General features: G+C 45.8%; 2 protein-coding genes across 4 annotated transcripts; one reads left to right on the forward strand and one right to left on the reverse strand.

The window, feature by feature from the left end:
• The first annotated feature begins 1,615 nt into the window (after positions 1 to 1,615).
• On the forward strand, positions 1,616 to 5,956 carry LOC118090529 (tubulin beta-1 chain). Its single transcript, XM_035126376.2, has 4 exons — positions 1,616 to 1,790; positions 2,544 to 2,652; positions 3,460 to 3,570; positions 4,151 to 5,956. The coding sequence occupies exons 1-4, from the start codon at positions 1,734 to 1,736 to the stop codon at positions 5,209 to 5,211; spliced, it is 1,338 nt and encodes a 445-aa protein (XP_034982267.1). The 5' UTR covers positions 1,616 to 1,733; the 3' UTR covers positions 5,212 to 5,956.
• A 7-nt stretch (positions 5,957 to 5,963) lies between these two features.
• On the reverse strand, positions 5,964 to 23,006 carry BPHL (biphenyl hydrolase like). 3 transcript variants are annotated; one of them, XM_035126378.2, is made up of 8 exons: positions 22,859 to 23,006; positions 20,174 to 20,277; positions 17,862 to 18,028; positions 15,789 to 15,942; positions 15,031 to 15,075; positions 10,834 to 10,965; positions 7,869 to 7,992; positions 5,964 to 6,391 (listed from the first exon to the last, which is right to left on the reverse strand). In XM_035126378.2, the coding sequence occupies exons 1-8, from the start codon at positions 22,972 to 22,974 to the stop codon at positions 6,304 to 6,306; spliced, it is 930 nt and encodes a 309-aa protein (XP_034982269.2). In that variant the 5' UTR covers positions 22,975 to 23,006; the 3' UTR covers positions 5,964 to 6,303. The 3 variants fall into 3 exon arrangements, with proteins under 3 accessions (XP_034982269.2, XP_034982270.2, XP_060133977.1); XM_035126379.2 differs by lacking the exon at positions 15,031 to 15,075; XM_060277994.1 differs by lacking the exon at positions 5,964 to 6,391 and having other exon boundaries at positions 7,800 to 7,992.
• Between the last annotated feature and the right edge of the window lie 1,885 nt (positions 23,007 to 24,891).

The following is a 24,891-nucleotide window of genomic DNA, read 5'->3' on the forward strand; positions in this document are numbered from 1 at the left end:
CCAGGAATTTAGGGGAGTCTGGTCCCCACAAACTCATAACGCTATGTTCTGTCCAGAGGCCCCCTGGAATATGCGGCATCTCCACACAATGCTAGAGAAGGCCGTGATCATAGATGCACATGAACTTCAGCAGAGGCGAGGAACACTCTGCTCACACCCGTATGGAACTAAGGGTATGAGAGGGGGAAGGAAGAAACAATGGCATGTTAGGATTCATTCCCTGTCTGCAATCATAGGGTTATTGTGCATCATATGACTGTATGTGTTTTCATTCCCACAGAGTGGAAGTGACGTAGACAGGATGTTTACGTGGGACTGTTGTTCCTTTGTCCTTTCTCTTTACTGGCTGTGATGCCAGAGAGAGGGAGCCATGATGTAGAGCTCCCAGTTTGTTTATATGTAAATAAAGCAGTTTAGCCTTATTTACTGACTTGTGTGTTGTTCATCACGTTTGTGAGAGCAATCACATATCTGGCCTGTGGGAGCAGTCTGACAACTGGCCCCCGGGACGGCCAAATTGCCGACATGGCAATGGGGAGACAGCATGAAACACAACAGAAAAGGAAAAACAGTCATATAACAGGTGTGTTTCAAAATCTCTACTAGTCCCTTGACATGTTACTCTCCCCAATGAGAGTCCCATTCAGTCACAACCAAAGGTGTAAAGACCAATCACCCCACACTAGTAAAGAAAAAAGGGAGGCTACAATCCTAATGATAGTATCTTGGATGCAAGTCTTGAAACAGAAAAGGAAGGCTATGGGAGCCAGATTATGTCATTGCTTCCTCAACTGCATTGAAAGGTAGGCAGGTTAAATCTCAAACTACCTGGTCAAGGCTCCCACCCACCCCCGCCTCCTCACAAGTAGGAGGGAATTCCGGGATATAAAAGAAATCGCTTATAAAGGGACTTGGAACTATGTGCCCTGCACTTGTCAACCAAATCCCCTCAAGTTATCGGCAAAACAGCTGCTTTTCCCACTCCACAGCCTGCTCTTTTCTCATTCTTTCATCAGAGTACTGTAGTATGAAGCCAGCAGTTAGGCATGCTATTGAACAGGATTTTCCCGGCAGGCAGCGTGAGCCCTTTCTTAACAATCCCACATTCCCACTCATTGGATGAACCATGATGTGAAAAGGCTGGGTGGGGAAGGGAAAAATCGGAGATTTCTCACCGCAGCAGAAAAACGCAACCTTTCCCGAAGACTGAGCTCCCGGGCCCACAACAGTCTATCTGCTTTTGGATCTGGGGGAAAGAAAACTTTTGAGCGCATCAAAATGGTCTCTGCTGCTGCAGGCTGGTGCAAAAATAAAACCCCCGCTGAAAAGACAAACAGCCGGCACAGCGAGGACCCGCTTTTCAATATTAGGGTCGCCCCTAAGAAACTAGCTGCTTACGTGCGCGAGGCGATGCCAGTCCAAGCCAGGCCGCCGCTGCCGTCCCACCCACTCCCTCCCTCGGGCGCGATAAGCGGAGGGAGGTGTGGACTTTCTCCTCTCCGCCCCTCGAGCGAGAGACAAGGAAGCTTCTACGTGCCTCTAGCCCCGCCCCACTCCCCGCGAGGCCGGGAAGGGAAGGGGCGGAGCCACGCGCCTCCCGCTATAAAGGAGCCCTCGGGGGGAGGGGGCGAGGCGCGCCCTTGTTTCTTGCTGCTGTTGTGGAGCGAGCAAGACGCAGATTTCTCTTTCCTGAAAGTAGCAAGCCGGTGATCGCCTGAAACAAAGTCGCAGCCATGCGGGAGATCGTGCACATGCAAGCCGGCCAGTGCGGGAATCAGATTGGAGCCAAGGTATAATGGGAAAGCGGGGGCAAGGAAATTTGGTGGTGGGGGTGGGGAATCTATTGTTCGTGAACGCCGGCTGCGCGGGGACCAGCAGTGTCGTTTCCTTTTCTTGCGTCTCCAATGAAACGCATTAATCGCCACCTAAGAATTAAGCTGAAGGAGGGGGGAAGGGGGAGGACAAAGCACTAGGAAAACCCTCCCCGGGGTTATGTCTACGATGCGCCCCCTCTTTTGCAAAGCTTCGGATGCGCCGACCATCTTTCCCTGCCCCTCCCTGCCGCTTCATGATAGGGCAGATCTTGCGGGAAACAATAAAGGCCTTCGCTTTCCATCGTGGCCACATCCGTCTCACACAGTGTATTTCCCCTTCCTTAACCAGCTAGAAATAGAATCAATCCAGTTATAACGGTAAGCTTTTATGTTGCCTCGCCCTTCTGCAGAGGATGCAGCCTGTATTTAGAGCTGCGTTCAAGCTGGTTGAGTGTGTGCGTGATTGTGCAAAGCCGGAAGCCAATTGGCTTCTTTCTTTGTTAAAATAGCCCCCCCCCTCCAACTGTATGTCCACTCGTGAAATTTAACAATCCTGCCTTCTTAATGCCCTGTTGGCATTGCTTTGTGTGAAGGGAATCTGTCTCGTCATGGCGCAGTGGGTCATGTGCTTGCAGCATGGTGGCTAAGGTGTGGCCGCGGCAGCTGCACGTGTTTCGTCATTCTTTCTTGTCGCACTTGCTAAATAGCTCTCCAAAATTCCCATTTCAGTTCTGGGAGGTCATCAGCGATGAGCATGGCATTGACCCGACAGGCAGCTACCATGGAGACAGCGACTTGCAGCTTGAGAGGATCAACGTTTACTACAATGAAGCTGCTGGTAAAAATGGAGTGCTTGTCTTTTTAAGGAACTGCTTCTGAAGAAGTGTGTTGCCCATTTACAGAAATCTTGATTGATAGATTGCACAGCTTCCAACTAGTTAAATCTGCAGATAAATATGTAGTTCTTGCAGAGAGCCTTTTTTATTTTTATAAACAGATGGTATTCCCATTTTTTATGTCTGTGCCCCACCTTAGAAGAATTTTTTCTCTGTGTGAGGGCAATAGGAAGAATTTCTTTGTTCTAAGATGGAGCCTGCCAGCCATAAGCTCCCTAATTATGTGTTTTCTGAATGTTGAAGATTATTTGATTTCTGTAATTGAAAGTGAATGACCTCATAATAATAAAACTTTGCAGACAAAATTTTCCATGGGTACCTATGAAGTACAGGTGGGGAAGTGACTCTGGCTGCTGTGGTCTCTATGCACACATGTACACGCACATGCAGGCCAACCTTGACAGGTGAGCAGGACGTATCACCTGCCAATCACCGGGTGTCAGTACCGTAGTAGTAGTAGTAAAAAATAATAATTATTATTTATTTATACCCCGCCTGGGGACCAAGGCTAGAGCATGATGAAGCCCTTTTTTCTGAAGCTGATGCCAGAAACTTGCTTTCTTTGTTTTGTTGATTTTACTGACTTTGGAGAATAGCGATTGTCATTGAAGATCTGTTTACAATAAGCGCTGCTACTTGATATAAAATTCTTTTCTGAGTAACACTGAGGTTTGCCGGGAGCCCAGTAGACTGCAGATAATTTAGTGAGGTCACTGCATCCATAAATCTTTGTTTTGTTCTTCCTGCAGGCAACAAGTATGTCCCCCGTGCCGTCCTTGTGGATTTGGAGCCTGGCACAATGGATTCTGTCCGGTCTGGACCATTCGGCCAGATCTTTCGACCTGACAATTTTGTCTTTGGTATGTAATATTCTTTCGGTGACTGTAGTCTCCCTTCTTGACAGGGGCGCAATGTATCTTGAAGCAGCTGCTTGATTGCTCATACCTTCTCATTCCAAATGTTCTGCAAATCTCATCCCTATGCAAAACCGCTGACTCTTCTGCCTGTCCTGGGAGACACTTGAATTCAACTATGAGGAATGTTTGACTAATCCTATACATTCTCCCTGTAACTTTTGATCATGTACTGAAACAAGGGCAAGGCTAGTTATGCCAGGTGGCAGAAAGGTGGCACATCTCCAGGCATGCAAAATAGGTGATGTGGTACAAAGATCTCCCCTTCCTCTGAGTCAGTTTCATCATCCCCTACCCTCAAATTGCCAAAGGTACGAAAGCTCACGATATTTGATCCAATGTACTTTTTCAGAGCTGGGTCTTTGAACACCATATTTGAGAACCAGACTAAAACTGTTTTGTGGTCTGGGTCTGGGCGTGGCTTATAAGAGGAACAGTTGGACCAGATCATGATGCCATTAGTGGATAGAAATCAATAGTTACTAAATTTGTTTCTGTATCCTTGTCTTTCTGCTTCTTCCTCTAGGCCAGAGCGGTGCTGGGAACAACTGGGCCAAGGGCCACTACACAGAGGGAGCTGAGCTGGTGGACTCTGTGCTGGATGTGGTAAGGAAGGAATCAGAGAGCTGTGACTGCTTGCAGGGCTTCCAGTTGACCCATTCCCTGGGCGGTGGCACGGGCTCCGGGATGGGAACACTCCTCATCAGCAAGATTCGGGAGGAGTATCCAGACCGGATCATGAATACGTTCAGCGTGATGCCGTCCCCTAAGGTGTCGGACACGGTGGTGGAGCCCTACAATGCCACACTGTCCGTCCACCAGCTAGTGGAGAACACGGATGAAACCTTCTGTATTGACAATGAAGCCTTGTACGATATCTGCTTCCGCACACTCAAACTCACAACTCCGACGTACGGGGACCTCAACCACTTGGTGTCGGCCACCATGAGCGGTGTCACCACCTGCCTGCGCTTCCCTGGCCAACTGAATGCCGACCTCCGCAAGCTGGCGGTCAACATGGTGCCATTCCCTCGCCTGCACTTCTTCATGCCGGGCTTTGCTCCCCTCACGAGCCGCGGAAGCCAGCAGTACCGGGCCGTGTCGGTGCCAGAGCTGACCCAGCAATTGTTTGATTCGAAGAACATGATGGCGGCCTGCGACCCGCGCCACGGGCGCTACCTGACGGTGGCGGCCATTTTCCGGGGCAGAATGTCCATGAAGGAAGTGGACGAGCAGATGCTCAACGTCCAGAACAAGAACTCCTCCTACTTCGTGGAGTGGATCCCCAACAACGTCAAGACGGCCGTGTGCGACATCCCTCCGCGAGGCCTCAAGATGTCCGCCACCTTCATTGGCAACAGCACGGCCATCCAGGAGCTCTTCAAGAGGATCTCCGAGCAGTTCACAGCCATGTTCCGCCGCAAGGCCTTCCTGCACTGGTACACCGGAGAGGGCATGGATGAGATGGAGTTCACCGAGGCCGAGAGCAACATGAATGACCTGGTCTCCGAATACCAGCAATACCAAGACGCCACAGCGGATGAGCAGGGAGAGTTTGAAGAGGAAGGCGAGGAAGATGAGGCTTAGGATCGTGGGGGTTTCGTGTAGTATTTTGGGGTACAGTCGGTTTAGCTCTTCTGATGCATGCTTTTTCAGTTCAACTTGGTGCTTTCACTGTTGAATTCCCTCGTTGCCCAAACCATTTGAAGGACGCTCTACAGAATTCTAGAAGTGTATGCTCAGCTAATTTTGGATATTCCCTGCCTTCAAAAAAATGTCATTGTATTGCCACAATACACAGTATAGAAATTTGCAACCTGAATTGTGTGTTAGATGTTCGACTGTTTAAATTTTAATTGCAACATTTGCTGCTGTTGCACTGCGTACCGCAAAGGGGTACTTAAATCATAACTGAATCATGGGAGAACTTTTTCTTTAGAGGGAGGACTTTGCCACTGAGTTGTACCGTTTATCGTCGGTTCTGTAGTTAGATTATAATGGGGTATTATTTCCGCAATGATGTATGTCCCATGTTCCCTATAAAGGAAAACAAGCTGGCTTTTAAACCTTTCCATTTTAAGAGAATAAAAAGCTTGATGATGAGGGGGCATGGAAGCAGCAAGTAGACTGCAAATAGAGCAGTGATCAAGTACGTTTTTTGTGGCATTTTTGTGTAAACATTAAGAATTTGTCATGAACGCAAACTGTTCCATGGTTTTTGTGTGGTGTTAAATATTGAGGACTCTATAAAGGCATGTGTTCTGAATAATGACTCCGTTTTCTTCAAGACAGATCATATTGTACATCTATTAAAACTAATGTACTTCCCTAATGTTCCTTTTAAAGTTGCTAAGAAACACGAGCAGTCCTTAATAGCCAAAAGGCAGACTTTAATGCTCATTTAAGTGTAAAACCCCCGAAAGGTTAAGATACAGCCGAACTGTTGACATGAGAAGCATGTTACAACTTTGGTGCAATACATATATAACAGGAAAAAAATTGATTCCCTTTCTCTTCCCACATACCAGATGAAGCTGATTAAAGTGGACTTATCATCCTATCCACCCCAGGAGTAGGAACAGCAAAAAAATTTGCTCATCAATTATTATTATTTATTACATTTGTGTACTGCGCTATACCCATAGATCTAAGGGTGGTTCAGTAACAACTGGCAACATTTCATAGAAGAAATTTTTCCACCACTCTGTTAAATTCCTCTGCAAAGCGTAGGTGCAAATTATGTTTTCCTTCCGGCATCAAATGCAACCTGAAACAACAAAACATTGGATAAATTCTAGGTGTACAGAAAACAAGGCAAGCATTTATTACTTAAACCTACACTCTGCCCAAGTGCATGTAAGAAGCCAGCTTGCTAGAAAGATTTGTATTTTCATATTTGGAATTGACATCTCAAAGCATCTGTGTCATAATTTAGGGACAGTAATGGAGGTGTCCGACTTTGGTCATGCTACAATTATTTCCCAGTCCATGCTCATCTTTTTCAAATGGACATGTCTCAAAAAACAAACAAAAAATACATATATTTATGAAAACGAGCAACATAATCGGCAGGACATGACTGCAGAGGAGTCATGTCATAGCAAGAGAAGAAGAGGAGGAGTTTGGATTTGATATCCCCCTTTATCACTACCCGAAGGAGTCTCAAAGCGGCTAACATTCTCCTTTCCCTTCCTCCCCCACAACAAACACTCTGAGGTGAGTGGGGCTGTGAGACTTCAGAGAAGTGTGATTCGCCCAAGGTCGCCCAGCAGCTGCACGTGGAGGAGCGGAGACGCGAACCCGGTTCCCCAGATTACAAGTCTACCGCTCTTAACCACTACACCACATGTAAGTGTTATGAGCTGCTGTGGCCATTTCAACATTCGAAGCAAACACTGAATTGGCAGGCTTATGTGCCTGTCAAGACGTGGGCAAATTTAGAAACAAGTTTCAGTGAAACTTGAGCTCGCAGTCTTAAAGGATCCCTTTTAAAAAGGATCCCTTAAGGATTGTTTTAGCAAGGTGGTTCATTTGAACTCTTGACAACATTACTGTGCTATTCACTGCAGGGCGTTCAAGACAGCTATTTTGTAGCTGCTACAGAATAGATTGCCTCCATTGTACCATGTCCCATTAAAGACTTGCAGCATTTAGAGTTCTGAAACTGTTGCTAGCAGTTTCTAACTTCCTAATGCTGGTGTCTAATTTTGGAAGCAGGTCCCTGAGCTTTCATCTCAAGTTACTGACCCCGGATGCTTTGCTGAATTGCGGGAAATTGCGAAATGAATTTTGTGCTGGTTTGTTCAAGTTGCACTTTCTACTTGCGCTCAGAAATTGCATCTACTGCGCCCAAATCTTTCCTGTGGGATGGATCTGTATGTGAGTATTTCTACAATATCGTGGCTGGACGCATTCTTTCAAATGATCGTAGCTTCTAGAAGCCTACAAAGTGGTTTGTTCTGAGCAGCTGGAGAAGCTTTTTAATCTACAGTGGTACCTTGGGTTACAGACGCTTCAGGTTACAGACTCTGCTAACCCAGGAATAGTACCTCAGGTTAAGAACTTTGCTTCAGGATGAGAACAGAAATCGCACAGCAGCGAGAGGCCCCATTTGCTAAAGTGCTACCTCGGGTTAAGAACGGACCTCCAGAACAAATTAAGTTCTTAACCCAAGGTACCACTGTATTCACATAAATTTTAGCTTTAGTTTCTCCTGCCCACCTCCCCAAGAAAAACTGACTTACTGTGAACCCTTGATATGTTTGTGAAGATATTCAGGATGAAAGCGTGGAACCAAGGGATCTTTCTCTCCGTGGATTATTAACGTTGGGCAGTTAATATGAGGCAGCAAAGACTCACAGATACTACCTGGGGGTGGGAAGTGGGAAAAATGTCAAGATAATTTCCTTATTCGTTTACTTTGAATTGGTAATAGCATCACATTTCCCCAGTGAAGCATAACACCACCTACTTCCTCCTTGCAAAGGAAATGAAATAGTTGATTCTGGCTGCAAGAAAATTGTTTAGTAGCAACTGGATCAGGAACAGGAATTACCACAATGAGAACAATTCCTTGAGTGCCAGTCTGATTCAGACAAAATTGCTAGGGTTTTCTTCCTCCTCCTCTCAGCATTTCCCGTAGTTCTGAATTCTTAGACAACCTGTTCAAGCATGTACTGATAACTGCATCGAAGAGCTTTTGTACTTAAAAATATGTGTCGGAATTTTATTTTGCTTTTATGGGCAGTTTGCTTCTGTGTTTCCTTTTATTACCCATCACAAGTGTCGGCACTTATAAATCTTGAGTTGAATATGTCGACTCGGCTAATGCCGGTAGGATGTTGTGTGTTCTGTGCGCACAAAATAAATTAGGTTCCAAATAACCCAATTTACTGAGTTCTGTGACCTGTACGCCACCCTGAAAGCATATACAGTTTACAAAGAAAAGGACAACATTACAAGAGTTTAAAATATGTCCTGGCAAGGCCTGGGAACACTGAGAAAGTGTCTTCAGGAAATTAAACAGTGGCTAATAATAATCCGAGCAGCCCTAATCTCCTGCACTGCTAGGGGTGTGTGTGTGTGTGTGTGTGTGTGTGTGTGTGTGTGTGTGTGTGTTAGGCTATGGTGAAGGTGGAAATCTGTTAGTGGGGTGGGTGTGGAAAGCAGCAACTGGAAGTTCTGGTGGTGGTAGCTGGCAGAAAGGCCAGAAATGGTATCAGGTTTCCCCAAAGGAACCAATTCTCAGATCCCTCAGCTAGGCCGGCCTGGAACTGGTGCAGCAAAAATTTTATTTTTCCACCTCTTCTCTCCTGGTTGTCAGAACCTGGGATGCAGTGGCTGATATGCCACTCTACTTCTCCCCAGCTGGGACTGGGATAATGCAGCTCTAGGTCTACCCAGAAGTCAGTCTCACTGAGTTCATTGGGGTCTGCTCCCAGGATATGTGGGTAGGAGATTGCAGCCAGAGTTGCTTTGCCCAGCCTTGCTGCCCATTTTGTGCCCTCCAAGTGATTTGACTGCTTTGTCCTTGATGTACTGAACAGCCATTAGCATTCAGAAGGCTTTTCTTTTTTAAAAAGCTCGGTTTTTTAAAAAGCTCCTGGAAATTAGTCTCAAACGATTATTGCTTTTTTAAACCAAGACTGGCAATGATTGACTTAAGCAGAGAAGTGTAAGCAGGGAACGTTAATTTTTTTCCCCTGAAAGCTGGAGTAGAAAAGAAGAAATACCTTGTGTGCAATTAGGCAGTGTGTCATTTCCCCAGTGAGACGTTCCAACAAGCTTGCTTACTTAAAAAAGCAGAACCACGAGCAAAATGTAGGGATCTGGCGAGCATGACGGTTATTTCAAGGTTGCAGAACTGTTCAAATGGCAGTTCCTCATTTGCAGGTGGATTGCCAATCCAAATCTTAAGAGAGAGATTGTCGTGAATCCAGCAATCTCTCCCCGCCCCCTACCAATTCCTACTCTCAGCAGCTCAGAAGCCTCTTTCGCCTTGCAGGTAGCATGGTGCTTTTCCAACCACTGCCACTAGTAAAAAACAAACTTCGTATGACAAAGAAGGTAAAATGACAGCTGGAGAAACAGTCTGCACTCAAAATGTTTATCCCATGGCGGCCCTGTGTCAAAAGGTAAAAGGTACAGGACCCCTGGACGGTTAAGTCCAGTCAAAGGTAACTTATAGGGTGCAGTGCTCATCTCGCTTTTAGGCTGAGGGAGCCGACGTTTGTCCACAGACAGATTTCCAGGTCATGTGGCCAGCATGACTAAATCACTTCTGGTGCAACAGGACACCATGACGGAAACCAGAGCGCACGGAAACGCCGTTTACCCTCCCGCTACAGCGGTACCTATTTATCTGCTTTCACTGGCATGCTTTCGAACTGCTAGGTTGGCAGGAGCTGGGACAGAGCAACGGGAGCTCACTCCATTGCGGGGATTTGAACCGCCAACCTTCTGATTGGCAAGCCCAAGAGGCTCAGTGGTTTAGACCACAGCGCCACCCGCATCCCAAAGGGACACAGAATTGGGAGGGAAAGTTCATTCATAGCTGCTAAAGGGAGAGCCTCAGCTCTGATCTAAATAATCAGAAAGCGGCTATAATCTATGGGAGGAGGTGAATCAGTGCAAACATTTCAGCTCTGACAGGACATTCTGCCCACTCCTTAGTGCTGCTCTGGGGGTTTTCCTATGAGGTATGTAATGGGCCCCGCCTGCTAGCCTGCTTCCTAAAATATCACATATAAAGGGCCCATTACTTATGTCATAGGAGCCTACACAACACAAAACACTGTTGCTGTATGTAGGTTTTATTTTATTTGTTTTTTATCTTATATTTTGGAAATGTACATCCAGTTTTTTTTTCTTAATTTTTTTGGGGACCCCCAAGAGAGTGGGGCCCTAAGCGATAGTTTGTTTCATCTTATACGTAAATCCAGCACTGCCACTAATGGAAGGAATTAGTTAAATCTGACCCATTGTAATATTTCACTTATTTTTAAATGATTGCATTTGTATCCCACCTTTTCCCTCTAATCACACAAAGTCAGCATTGATTTTTAAATGCTGGCAGACTCTTGGGAAGAACGTTTGTGGATAAAGATGCTTCTGAGATACAGCGATGGACAATAGTGATCTGAAAGGCAACAAAACAGGGCCTTATCATTGCTGGCTTCTCTATCTCTTTTTAGCTGCAGGATTTCTTACCATTTGGCTTTTGTGCAAACTGGGAGATTCCATCCACCCAGGCTGCGCAGGTTTTGCTAAAGTAATCGTGGCCGTACATTTCTTCCATTGGCTGCCTGGCTCTTTCACTCCAGTTTGAAACATCACGGATAGCTGAGGACAAGGGAATGAAATGTGCATATTAAAAGAAGTATCAAAATCCTGTCCATTATGGAGGAGCGGGGAACCTTTTGCAGCCCAAGGGCCTCGATCCCCTTCCATGCCTAACTTTTCAGAGCTTCATGCCAACAGTGGGCAGGGTCAATGCAAATTGATTCACATAATTAAACACAAATCCAGCTCTATTCTAGTATTTTGAGAGAGAGAGAGAACTTCTACCCACTTTCTCCAGATAATTTTAATACATCGTTATTATGCCCCCAATACTCACCTTTTTCTAGGCTAAAAGGCACCAAACATCATAACCTTTTCCCATAATAGACTGGATTTAGCCCCGCCCTTAATCATTTTTGTTTCACTTTTTCGAACTCTACTGTATCCTATCTTGCGAACTAGAATTTTGCCATTTCCACAGCACTTAAAACACTGGATCAGCATTTAAATTGAGCTTTCCCTCACCTCCTTCAATCCCTTTCTTGGTCAGTAACTATTAGCTCGGGCCCCACCAGTGTATAGTAGGGTTGGTAAAAATACAGACATAAATAGTTGTTGAGATTTGAGGGGGGGCATTCACCTAATAGCCCCCATGCTGTCTGCCGCTGCCAAGCCCAAACCACCCGTGGCTACAACAGAACCCAAGCTGTGCCACAGCCTGAATCAGAGCCACCTGTGCCCATTTTATTTTATTTTTTAAAAATCCCAGACATTTGCTTTAAAATGTAAATTTCCCTCCAGGTGGCCATAGAGAACATGTCCTAGAATTTCTGGACGTGTGGCAATCCCAGTATAATGTGAAGTTAGGATATTTTGTTCCACAGTACAGTACTTCATTTTACCCTTACTCTGAACTGCACTTGGCATTTTCTCATCCATTCATCCATTTTGGATAAATACAGTTCTAGCTCTTTGCAATCCTTTCTTTTGTCTTTCCTACCCTGAATAATTGGGGGTCATTAGCATATTGGCCGCCTCACTGCTCAGCTTGGTCGTTTATGAATAAGCTAAAAGTACCAGCAACAATACAGCAGTATCCTAAGATCTCATCTCACTGCTAGAAGCTCTCACATTTAAGTTTTTACAGAGTTGTTTCTTTTTTTAAAAAAAAAATGTAGCAGCAAAATGTGCAAATGTTTAGTTTTAAATTGAATTCTTTTTCTGCAGGGTTGTTAATTATAGTAGCTCCCCACCCCCTCATTTCAAATCAAATCAAAGTTTATTGAACGGTCACAGACCAATTCGACTCATGTGGCGAGTCGGCAGAGCATAACATAAAAAGTTACCATGGACAATTTCAGTACAAATTGAACAACAATTACACTTTAGAGTTAAAAAACATAATAAGATTAAATGTTAGCATTCCCCTGGGAATTGCTATTGGGAAACTCTTGTTTCCTGCGTCTAATAGCAGATACACAAAATTTTACAACATTGGTCGTGATTTCGTGGGTCCTTGTCCTCTAACAGGGCTCGCAGGTGTTGGGGTTCTGGTTCATACTTAAACTTTTGTAAAACTGGGGCAATAAAGGACAAATGTAAATCCTCGTAGAGGCTGCAGTATAGCAATCCATGTGTATTTGTTTCTACTTCCAATGAGCCACATGGGCAAATACGTGTCTCATAAGGTTTACCCTCGTACCTGCCTTGCAACATGGCAGAGGGGAGTACAACCTGTTACCTCCGAGGATGTGGACAGGCTGCTTGGACGAGTGAAACCAACCACCTGTCTCCTTGACCCTTGTCCATCCTGGCTTTTATAAAAGCTAGCCGGGAAGGGCTGGGCGATGGGCTTCGCGGGTTGGTGAATGCTTCTCTCTGTGAGGGAGCCTTCCCAGACCCGCTGAAAGAGGCGGTTATTAAACCACTTCTTTAAAAACCGTCTTTAGATGCGGCCAATATGGCCAACTATCGCCCAGTCTCAAATCTTCCATTCCTGGGCAAGGTGATTGAGCGAGTGGTTGCTGAACAACTCCAGGCACGCCTGGAAGAAGCGGACCATTTGGATCCCTTCCAGTCGGGATTCAGGCCTCATCATGGGACTGAAACTGCCTTGGTTGCACTGGTCGATGATCTCCGGCGGGCTAGGGACAAAGGTGAGAGCTGTTTCCTAGTTCTGCTGGATCTCTCAGCGGCTTTTGACATCATCGACCATAACATCCTTCTGGACTGAGGGCTTGGGAGCTAGGGGCACTGTCATGCAGTGGTTCCGCTCCTTCCTTCTGGGCCGTGTTCAGAAAGTGGTGGTGGGGGATGAGTGTTCAGACCCCTGGGCACTCACTTGTGGGGTGCCTCAGGGTTCCGTTCTCTCCCCCATGCTTTTTAATATCTATATGCAGCCGCTGGGAGAGATCATCAGGGGGTTTGGGCTGGGTGTTCATCAGTATGCGGATGATACCCAGCTCTATCTCTCTTTCAAATCAGAACCAGTGAAGGCGGTGAAGGTCCTGTGTGAGTGTCTGGAGGCAGTTGGAGGATGGATGGCGGCTAACAGCTTGAGTTTGAATCTTGACAAGACAGAGGTACTGTTTGTGGGGGACAGGAGGCGGGCAGGTGTGAAGGATTCCCTGGTTCTGAATGGGGTAACTGTGCCCCTGAAGGACCAGGTGTGCAGCCTGGGAGTCATTTTGGACTCACAGCTGTCCATGGAGGCACAGGTCAATTCTGTGTCCAGGACAGCTGTTTATCAGCTCCATCTGGTACACAGGCTGAGTCCCTACCTGCCCGCGGACTGTCTTGCCAGAGTGGTGCATGCTCTAGTTATCTCTCGCTTGGAGTACTGCAATGCGCTCTACGTGGGGCTACCTTTGAAGGTGACCCGGAAACTACAACTAACCCAGAATGCGGCAGCTAGACTGGTGACTGGGAGCGGCCACCGAGACCACATAACACTCGTCTTGAAAGACCTACATTGGCTCCCAGTACGTTTCCGAGCACAATTCAAAGTGTTGGTGTTGATCTTTAAAGCCCTAAATGGCCTCGGTCCAGTATACCTGAAGGAGCGTCTCCACCCCTATTGTTCTGCCCGGACACTGAGGTCCAGCACCGAGGGTCTTCTGGCGGTTCCCTCGCTACGAGAAGCCAAGTTACAGGGAACCAGGCAGAGGGCCTTCTTGGTAGTGGCACCCACCCTGTGGAATGCCCTCCCACCAGAGGTCAAAGAGAACAACAATTACCAGACCTTTAGAAGGCATCTCAAGGCAGCCCTGTTTAGGGAAGCTTTTAATGTTTTATTTCTGTATTTTAATGTTTTGTTGGAAGCCGCCCAGAGTGGTTGGGGGAACCCGGCCAGATGGGCGGGGTATAAATAAATTATTATTATTATTATTATTATTATTATTATTATTATTATTATTACATTAAATCTGGCCATGGAGAAGGAATGTCTATACTTAGGTATTTTTAATTTTGTCAGATAATTTGCAGTAGAGAACCCTCTCCCATAATCTCTTATTTCAGCGTGTTTGTCCATTTTGCCCATATGACATTGCAGCTCCACGTCCCTGATTCGTCGGCGCACTTGGTTTCTGGCTCTCTCATATCCCGCCGCTATCAAGGTCTGTGGCTTCTTAACTTTTCATACAGAGTGTCTTTCCAATTGGAATGATAGGTATCTAGTAATGTTAGTGGAGCCAGCCCAGTCGGGGGGGGGGGGAATGAGTTTTAGCCAATAGTCTATCTTTCGAGTCCACAGCCGTGCACTGACAGGTATATTGGAAATGCAGGGGGGGACCCCTAGTAGGCAACAAAAAAATGTAGTTTGAAATGCCTCCAGGGGAGCGAAATTTTTGAAACTGCAAACCTGGGATCCATAGATAAGTTGCGGAAGTATTATTCCCAGGTATTTGAAGGTTGCTACCTGCTCATTGGATGACTATCAATTCTCCATTTATGTTTTCTTCTTTTCTTTTGAAAACACCATAATTTTAGATTTACTGTAATTAATTGATAACTGTTCAGCTTGACAATAATTAGCAAGTGATCTCAGAAGTTTCCTTAAACCAACGCAGGAAAAAGAAAGTAGGACTGCATCGTCCACATACAAGAGGACCGGGAGGGGCATACCTGCTAGTTTGGGTGGGAGGGCATTTTCTTTCGCCATATTTCCTGCTAAAGAATTAATATAGAAATTAAATAGTGTTGGTGCAAGAGCGCACCCTTGTTTAACCCCGTGATAAGTTTGAATTTCCTGTCGATCACATCTTACCCTGATCCTAGTGTTTTCATATAGACTACGGATAAGGCGCAATAAGCGTCTTTATATGCTTGTGGTGCCAAGCTTTCCCCAAAGGCTATCCCTTGGTATTAAATCGAAAGCAGATTTGAAATCTAGAAAAGCCCCCCTCATTTCTGTTCAAGAGCGATTCAACTGTTCCTTAAAACATTTTTTTTCTTTTCTGTAATCACAATCCATGATACTTCATTCAATAAGGCTTTTAATTCTATTTGCTGCTTATTCAGCTGGTGCAAAACAATATTTTTATGATTTATCGCTAACTATTTAATGGGAAAACAGCAAGTATTGTCAGGAGCTAAAAAGGTGGATAATCCATTTTCTCCTCACATACATTATGAGTGCAGTGGAGAAAGATTTTCTTATAATAGACCTTTATAATATTTTCATAGTAATGCATTTTTGCTATATTGGAGTATTAAGTTTCACAACTAGTAACCAAACTTCCTTTCTGACAGCTAGGAATATAGCTGAATCGTGAATTCGTCGAGCTTACATTACTTCAATTTTTGAAATGTTTATGATTGTTTAGAAAAGAAAATTAAAGAAAAACTTCAGCGTACCCTTTCTACATTCATCTGATACATACCATTGTAAAGTTTCACGTCCTCCTCTGAAACAGTGGAATTGGCTCCCCAAACCACCATTTTGTGGATAAGATTTGGATTCTTTGCAGCAGCAATGAGTGCTGTTATTCCCCCGTCACTCCATCCCAGCAAGGAGAACTTCTTAAACTTCAGTACCTTGTTTAGTACAGGGAAACAGACTGGAAATAACTGATGTTTACAGCTGAATGGCCTTACCTGAAGGCACAAGTCTCTTCAGAAGCAACCCTTCCCCACCGAAATCGAGGGAATTTACAAGTGGTGGGAGTTTGGCTATGTTGCACCTACTAAATTTCACCTATGGTACTGGAGGCTTGCTAGATCAGGGGTTGCTACCTTGTGGCCCTTCAGGTGTTGATGGTCTTGAGCAGGCATCCCCAAACTTCGGCCCTCCAGATGTTTTGGACTACAATTCCCATCATCCCTGACCACTGATCCTGTTAGCTAGGGATCATGGGAGTTGTAGGCCAAAACATCTGGAGGGCCGCAGTTTGGGGGTGCCTGGTCTTGAGCATCCACCAGCTCAGCCAATGGTCAGGAAAGATGGGAGTTGTAGTCCAGCAATATCTGGAGGGTCACAGATTAGCCACTCCCGTACTGTATCCTGACAACCTACAAGAAGGGTAGGCAGCTCCCTTCTTCCAGATCATCTAAAGCTGTCTTTCCCAAACTTGAGTCTCCAGCTGTTTTTCAGACTACAATTCCTATCATCCCACAGGGATGATAGGAGATGTAGTCCAAAAACAGCTGGAGAGCCAAATTTGGGAAACCGTGATCTAAAGTAATATCCAAACCTTTGTAAAAGTGAAATAGAGTAGGGATGACAGCCATCCCCTTGTGCTTTGAGTGAGAGTAGCCCATACATCTTGCCTCATAGGGTGCCAATCCTGCTAAATGCTTCTGCGAAGCATTGAGAGGCCTGCCACTTCAGTCATGATGGCTGGTGCCAAGCTATGATGGTAGGTGTGTATGAAGGCTACTAGAACATCCTATGAGGGTTCATTGCCACATGCTAGGACAAGAACTATGCTCATTGTGGAGGTGGAGGGGAGATTAATTGGGTCACCAGAGTGTAGGGCTAAAATTATTTGCCTTAACCATTTAGGCCAACCCATTTGGTCCTCATTCACTCTCCCCAATCCTCTTTGTGTTTCTCCAGGTGTTTGTCTCCAGAAGTAAGGCTGGCTGTTAAGAGTTATTAGGGAATAAGATTCAGCACTCCCTACCATGTACCTGAAGTTGTTTCCTTCAATTACATGCAAATGAACTGAAAGTTTTAGTGACATGCAGTTTGGGTGCTAGTACCTTACACTTGTTTTTGTGTTTGAATAGGCTATATATAATGGTGAGTTTTTTAAAAAAGGAATTAAGCTGAATAGTCTTTGAAAGGAATAGGTTGCTAAAGCAAAAACGAGGCAGAGGTATCCTGCAATAGAGGTAAAGGTAAAGGGACCCCTGACCATTAGGTCCAGTCATGACAGACTCTGGGGTTGCGCGCTCATCTCACATTATTGGCCGAGGGAGCCGGCGTGTAGCTTCCAGGTCATGTGGCCAGCATGACAAAGCCGCTTCTGGCAAACCAGAGCAGCACATGGAAACGCCGTTTACCTTCCTATTTATCTACTTGCATTTTGACGTGCTTTCGAACTGCTAGGTTGGCAGGAGCTGGGACCAAGCAACGGGAGCTCACCCCGTCACAGGGATTCGAACCGCCAACCTTCTGATCAGCAAGCCCTAGGCTCAGTGGTTTAACCACAGCGCCACCTGGGTCCATGCAATAGAGGTATCCTGCTACTAAACAGTTAATCATTTGCATAAAGTTTCTGAGCCACAAACTTTGAGGCTCAAAAAAATAAAAAGTTTTGCTTGCTGTGTTTACTCCCACAACTAACATTCTAAAACCCCAGGGAGGGGCATAGCTGCCAAGTTTTCCCTTTTCTCGTGAGGAAGCCTATTCAGCATAAGGGAAAATCCTTTAAAATAAGGGATAACTTGGCAGCTATGGGGAGGGAACACTTCAGTTCTCCAAAGGGTGTTCCTTAGAAGGACAAATTTACCTGCATCAAGTCCACGGCATCTTTTGCATCTCTCTCAAAAAAATCTTCAGGGAAATCTCGAAGTGGGGGGATTGACTTTCCATACCCCCGAGGATCCCAGGCTACAACTGTGAATTGCTGCTTGTTCATAGACTTCAGCTGTGGTCCAAAATCGGTCTGGCCACTCCCTACAAAAAAAAGTGAAAGAATTGCACCAAAACAGACAGTCGTTATGCCCAGGGCTGTTTTCAGCCGGAACTCAGTTCCATCACCTCTCAGACGGGCACCATTGCCATTGTAAGAGAACAGTGGTGAGTTCCAGCTCCTCTTTTTCTAGAAAAATAGCACTGGTATGCACATTTTAAGTTTAAAAGGAAACTCTGCCTTATGGGTACCACCCAATAAACCAACCTTGTGTCTTTATTTTTCTGCTCAAGGAGTTACAAATCTGACATAATATCCTACAACTACAGGCCACAGCCACAGATACTCTCTTACAATGATGAGCAATTGGAAATTAAGCCCCAACAATTATATTTACAGTGGTACCTCTGGTTACGAACTTAATTCGTTCCGGAGGTCCATTCTTAACCTGAAACTGTTCTTAACCTGACGTACCACTTTAGCTAATGGGGCCTCCCGCTGCCACCGCACCACCGCCGCGTGATTTCTGTTCTCATCCTGGGCAAAGTTCTTAACGACCCAAGGTACTACTTCCAGGTTAGCGGAGTCTGTAACCCGAAGTGTTTGTAACCCGAGGTACCACTGTACTTAATATCTATGCTCCATATGCTTACAATCAATGGTGTGAGGACACCTTTTGACCAGGGAAATGTCCCCCCAATGCACCAGACTCATTCTAAGGATTGTCCTTGGTTACACGGTAGTGGCTTGGTGCAAGAGAGGTCAGGACTCATTTGACAGTTGCAGAAAAGGGGGAAATTGAACAGGTGTAGCTTGCGTGATAACTCTCATCACCAAGGAAGACCACATAGTGCATACCTCCCTAGTCTTCCGCTGAAAACTGTGGGATCAGCAGGGGCGTGGCACTGGAAGTTGCATAGAAGCAACTTCCGGGGCCGCTCTGACCATGTGTGGGCACCGGAAATAGGGCAGAATGGCACCGGAAGTCGCTTCTACGCATGCCCGGCAGCCATCTTGGTGGCCGCATGGCAGTGACCATCTTGGTGGTGGCTGCATGGAGGCGGCCATCTTGGTGGTGGCCGCATGGCAACGGCCATCTTGGTGATGGTCGCCGGGCATGCGTAGAAGCGACTTCTGGTGCCGCTCTGCCCTATTTCCGGTGCCCACACATGGTCAGAGCAGCACCCAAAATGGAGGCTCTGTGGCAGGTAGGAAATCCGGGAGATTTCCAGGATTTTTCTCCATTCGGGAGAACAGCGGGAAACAGATTACAATCCAGGGGTTTCCCGCGAAAAACGGGATACTTGGCAGCTAAGACATGGTGGAATACGAGCATAAGAAGAGCCCAATGGCCCATCACGGCCAACATCTTGTTCTCATAGGGGACAAACAGATGCCCATGGGATGCTCACATTGAGGACCCGAGCACAAGAGCCCTCCCCCCTCCTGTGGTTCTCAGCACAGAAGCGTTAGTGTCTCTAACTGTGGGGGGCAGAGCAATAGCTAACAACCATCAAAGGCCTTCTCTTCTATGGCTCCTCTCTATGTTGAAATAAGAGATGAGGCAATAGCTTTTGCGGATAATTGAAAGCAGCTTGGAATTAAGGGGTGCTGCTCCTCACCTGCACACCTGTCATCCTCTTTTCACCTTTGGCATCCTTGCAAACACCTGTTTGACCAGAGGCAAGAAAATTGTCTCTACACCCAGGCAAGCAATGCCTCTCTCAAATCCATTTCTAGTTCTACATTCTTAAAAACTGCATATTTAGCCTATATAGGTAAACAAACATGTAGAAGTCCATGAACGCTCCTGAGTTAAACAAATGGCACAGAAGGAGTTTTATATCTTAGCTACAAAATGGATTACTTCTGTATAATGGCTATGCCCAATCTCCACTGTCTGAGGCAGGATGACTCTGAATACCTGTTTGTGAGGATCAAAAGTGGGGGAAATTGTACTTGAGTCCAGCTGGTCTAGGTGACCACTGTGAGAAAAAGTTGGTGGACTGAGTTGTCTTAGTTCCTTACAAGATTTTTTAAAAAATCATTGCCACTCTGTAAGAGTGTGAATGGTATGAATAAGCCTGGCTGTTGTGTATACTGTATATCTTACCGAGGAAAAGAACATCACTGAGAAAGACCACAAGCATAAGACACAGACCAAAGAGGTAAGACAAAAAGATCCAAACCTAACATTCCAGGGAGAAGCAAGACAGCATGGCTTCCACTTCCCGTTTGCTGATAATGTAGTCGGACGCCATTCACTTCGACTTTAGCTGAGGTTACTGAAGTGCTAGTGGAAATATCAGCCCCCCCCAAAAAACACAACATTTTAGCTTTATAACACCTAAATTGGAGCTCAGACTGCCCAGTCTTACTCTTAAGACTGATGCTGTTAATGAAAGAAGGCTAAAGTGTGGTTGTTTGCACTTTAGGTACGGAAGGAATTTTTTTGTCCTGTACGATAGGAGTGAAGTTGCCCAAAATTAGAAAAAACAGAATTGTGCTCTGAGGCTGTTCTTTTAGCAGACTGTGAAAGATTTACTCATTGCTTTGCCAACTTTTAAAGGAGGATGGGCCTTCAGCTGCTGGGCAATAAACAAATGAAGCAACCTCCCATATGGAAACACAGAGTGCTGCTATCCAGCGAAGTGGTTCTGTAAGTGCAAGGATTTTGCAAAAAGGATTTTTGCAGTGGACACCCCCCTCCCTCTCCTTTCTCTGTGCATCCCCCACCCCCACCACAACTCTGCTCCAGAGGGGGGTCAGAGGAGAATTCCAGAACAGATTTAACTGCCGGGATTGTTGACTTGAAATCGGGTCCTCTACAAAAGATGAGGAACAGCAGTGCGTTATTGCAACATTCGTAAACCAAATCCTTCAGCTCATTTGATCTGAGTTTCTTCTCCCACACAGATCTCCTTACAATCCAAATTCAGAACTATCAATTGCACCCCATTGTGAAGCAAGTAATGTCACTTGCTAATTGCATGCTGGTATTTTAGTTATTAAATAGGCGTATACGTACAGGGAAAAAAAAGTAAAACTGAGATATGATGCTCTTAAAGGAACGGCACAACCATTTCGAATTATATTAAAACTTCGCTTCCAGGGTTCTGTCATGCTCACCTGACAGATAAATGTTGGACTCCAACTCACCTGTTCTGGAGTCATACCTCTTTAAGGAATGGAACCCAGAATGCATAATATTATCCTGAGCTTCCAATAAAATGCTCAACATGGCCTTGCTTCCCCCAATTCCCTTCTTTTAGTCAGTATCTGCTGTTTTGCTTCTATGTAGCTGGAAACCAATCTGTTGAGTTAATGACTAACAAAGGCACAAAAAGATAACGGCTCCACTAATCTAGACATTGGTCTGGGGAGCGGGGAAGTGTGATACCAGCAATTGAACCAGCGTTCATGTGTTTATTTGGGAAGGAAAACCAAATCACACAAAATAGGGGCAACAATTGGATAGCGCTGCACATTGATAAGATAGGGACTAGATTTTTGTCAGTGCTTCGCCACGAAAGGACTTTGGACATTTTTTTGTCCAAGTGTCTTGTGACCCTTGCCATTTTAGAATTGCAAAAACACTGTAAAATATTTGTCTTCAACCCATATTCCAAAAGGGTGGCTACATTAGAATATTGTAGCAAGAACAACAGTCTTGTGGACAGTGGTAGCCCAATCCTACAAAGAGTTACTTGGAAAATCCACTTTGAAATACCCCATTCCAGAGCTTTTCTCTGGTCAATTCCAGCTTAACTGGATGATGATGTTGGGGGGCGGAGAGTGGTTGAGTGCATCCCCCCACAAATGGAAGGAAGTGTAGGAAAGGAAAGAGTGTGGCTTTGAGATTTAGGGGAACTGCTTGACATTTCACTTGGTAGCGTTAGACCCTGTTTGCTCTAATCAAACTTTAATCAGGAGGTAGGAGAAATGAAGAGTGGAAATAGTGGAACAAACCAAAATACCAGAATTCCACAATGCCACATTTCAAAGGTAACCTCTGTTAACAACGTATATGAGTAACTTGGGGGCCCTCAGCCACAGGGCCATCTTAAGCGTCCCTGGCGCCGTGGAGCGCCGGATCCCTCCTTTTTGTCTTAAAGGTTGCAGACCCCTGTCCTTGCCAGATGCCAGAGCAGGAAGAGGAAACAAATGTTCTGATTTTCATTGATCCTCATGTAGTTCTGTAGCCTTTGGAAGCACATCGCCTGCTCAGAGGCACGCTCAAAAGGAGAGCAACAGCATCAAGCAATACTGCAAGCTCACACCTCTCCTTGAGTCACTTATGGTGCATATGTAAGAGGCTTGTTTATAATCAAATTTTGGTAAGGATTCCTGTTCTTCTGCAACTGAGCTGTTTTCCATGGTACTTTCTGGATGTCCTGTGATCATTTGATAAAACTAGCAGTGCACTGTTAGGAGCATGGGCGTGGCCAGGATTTATGCACCTATCTGCAAGTATTTTTATTTATTTATAGCTAGGAGTTATTTCTCTTTGTTTTCCGGTGTATTTCTTATAAATAAATATAATAATAATAATAATAATAATAATAATAATAATAATAATAATAATAATAATATCGGTGTGGCGCGAGTAAATCTTTATGGTGAAAGTGTGGCCCAGAGAAAAATAGTTTGGGAACCACTGGGCTGCGCGCTATCCTCTATAACCTTCCACGTTAGGCACGCACGCTTCTCCCCCAACGTCCTTCAACGCTCTGCCCACCGCCCGGTGCTCAGGAGCCACCGACTGCGCGCGCGCACATCCCTCCCCCGCCTTCCCTTCTCTAAGTCGCTGAGGCTGCAGAGCTCGTCCGCCTCCCCCGCTTCCCCTGTCCGCCCCGTCTCAAAAGGGAATTTACCCGTAGGTTGCAGCCGGCGCCTGGGAGACCCGCAGCGTCGCCCCCTGCGCGGAGCGGGAGAGCTGCGAGAGAAGGCGCCGCAGCAAGAGCCCTCCTCCGTTTCCCAGCCGAGCCATGGCCCTTTCTGGTTCTGCTGCTGCGCGGTGGCTCCGCCTTCGCCTTCCCAAGGGAAGGACGGGGGACTGAGCGGGTCCCCGAAGGGTCAAGAGGCGCCGATTTCACAACCTAGCTGCAGGACGGGCAGGAGGAGCAGGGCCGGTCCTATCGTATTAGGCAGGCTGAGGCGAAAGCTAAACAAGCTATAGTTTAGGGCAGTGTTTCTCAACCTTTTTTGGGCAAAGGCACACTTGTTTCATGAAAAAAATCACGAGGCACACCACCATTAGAAAATGTTAAAAAAATTAACTCTGTGCCTATATTGACTATATATAAAGTAATTCTCCCACGGCACACCAGGGAACAGTGGTTGAGAAACACTGGTTTAGGGCCCCACTCTCTTGGGGCCCCCCAAAAATATTTAAAGAAAAAAGAGAGGATTTTGTTATGTGCAAATGGCTTTAGATACCTATTACCATATAGCATATATTCAACACAAAAAAGTCACAATTTGTTGCTGGCAAAGCACAGCTGGACATATAAAGGGCCCCATTACCTTCAGTAGCTTAGGGCAGGCATCCCCAAACTGTGGCCCTCCAGATGTTTTGGCCTACAACTCCCAGATCCCTAGCTAACAGGACCAGTGATCAGGGATGATGGGAATTGTAGTCCAAAACATCTGGAGGGCCGAAGTTTGGGGATGCCTGGCTTAGGGCCTCATCAAACCTAAATCTGGCCCTGCTTTTGTTTTGTTTATTTCCCCCTGCTTATTGCTAGCAACTTTTTTAATCCCTTTAATTTTTTGAATCCGATGCTTTGTTCCTGCATTGCAGGGGGTTGGACTAGATGACCCCTGGGTGTGCCATTCTGACTATAATTCTGATTCTAATTGCAATTGAAGGCCAGTGTGTGGAGTGTTGCAGGGGTAGTACCTCTGGTGGGGGGGGCACACATCATCCTCCCTTTGGTCCCCCACCTTGCACTTAGCTCTCACCCGTGGCTCCTGACATGGGACAGCAGCCACACCCCAGGAACGGCTTTGATGGGCTGGCTAAACCAGGGGAGGGTAGCCGATGATGGGGCTCAAACCCTCGGTGAGATTGGGACTTCCCCTGCATGTGAAAGAGAAGCTTGGAAAGAAAGATTAGCTAGATTCGAGGTGGGGGGAGAGAAATCATTGGGGGCTGCGTCAACCAGGACAAGTTGAATGGAGCTTTGATGTTCAGGTGCAATTTATCACAATACCAGCTACTCTTTATACAGTATTTATGGATTCATTGCATTCCTATCCCTCCTTTTATCGAAGGGGCACAAGGCAATCCTTCCCACTTTTTGCACTTCATAATAACCCTGCAAGTAGCCCAAGCTCACTCAGTCTGCTTCTTGGCTGAGTGGAAATTTGAATCTGGACCTCCAGAGCCCTGTTCTGGCACTAACTATCACACCATGTTCTTACAATTTGTCAACTCTGCTAATGATGATAACATTTTTTCTACAAAAGTACACAGGGCTGCTTTCACAAAGTCCACACAACACAAAATAAGTCAAAAATGTAACCTAAAAATGAAACAAACTAGCACATGAAACCAACAGCAGCTAAAAACAAGGAGCAGTTCTAAAAAACAGTTTAAATAATAATTCCCCCCAAGTCCCAGGATGGTAACAATGTAGATAAATCAGCTTAAAACAAATTGCAGTCACTACCAGAGAAGGTCCCAAAGTATGCATGTTGTTGTTGTTTAGTCGTTTAGTCGTGTCCGACTCTTCGTGACCCCATGGACCAGAGCACGCCAGGCACTCCTGTCTTGCACTGCCTCCCGCAGTTTGGTCAAACTCATGTTCGTAGCTTCGAGAACACTGTCCAACCATCTTGTCCTCTGTCGTCCCCTTCTCCTAGTGCCCTCCATCTTTCCCAACATCAGGGTCTTTTCCAAGGA

The sequence above is a fragment of the Zootoca vivipara genome, chromosome 8, assembly GCF_963506605.1.
Source record: "Zootoca vivipara chromosome 8, rZooViv1.1, whole genome shotgun sequence".
Lineage (NCBI taxonomy): Eukaryota > Metazoa > Chordata > Lepidosauria > Squamata > Lacertidae > Zootoca > Zootoca vivipara.

Bases quoted from the DNA above. Each gene is read 5' to 3' on its own strand.
- BPHL (XM_035126378.2), bottom strand. From the start codon at position 22,974: ATGGCTCGGCTGGGAAACGGAGGAGGGCTCTTGCTGCGGCGCCTTCTC. The intron at 20,278-22,858 runs GTAAATTCCCTT...TATTTCCACTAG, and splicing joins GCGCCGGCTGCAACCTACGG to CACTTCAGTAACCTCAGCTA. The intron at 7,993-10,833 runs GTAAGAAATCCT...TCCCACCCCCAG, and splicing joins GTTTGCACAAAAGCCAAATG to GTAGTATCTGTGAGTCTTTG.
- LOC118090529 (XM_035126376.2), top strand. From the start codon at position 1,734: ATGCGGGAGATCGTGCACATGCAAGCCGGCCAGTGCGGGAATCAGATT. The intron at 1,791-2,543 runs GTATAATGGGAA...TTCCCATTTCAG, and splicing joins GGAATCAGATTGGAGCCAAG to TTCTGGGAGGTCATCAGCGA. The intron at 3,571-4,150 runs GTATGTAATATT...TTCTTCCTCTAG, and splicing joins ACCTGACAATTTTGTCTTTG to GCCAGAGCGGTGCTGGGAAC.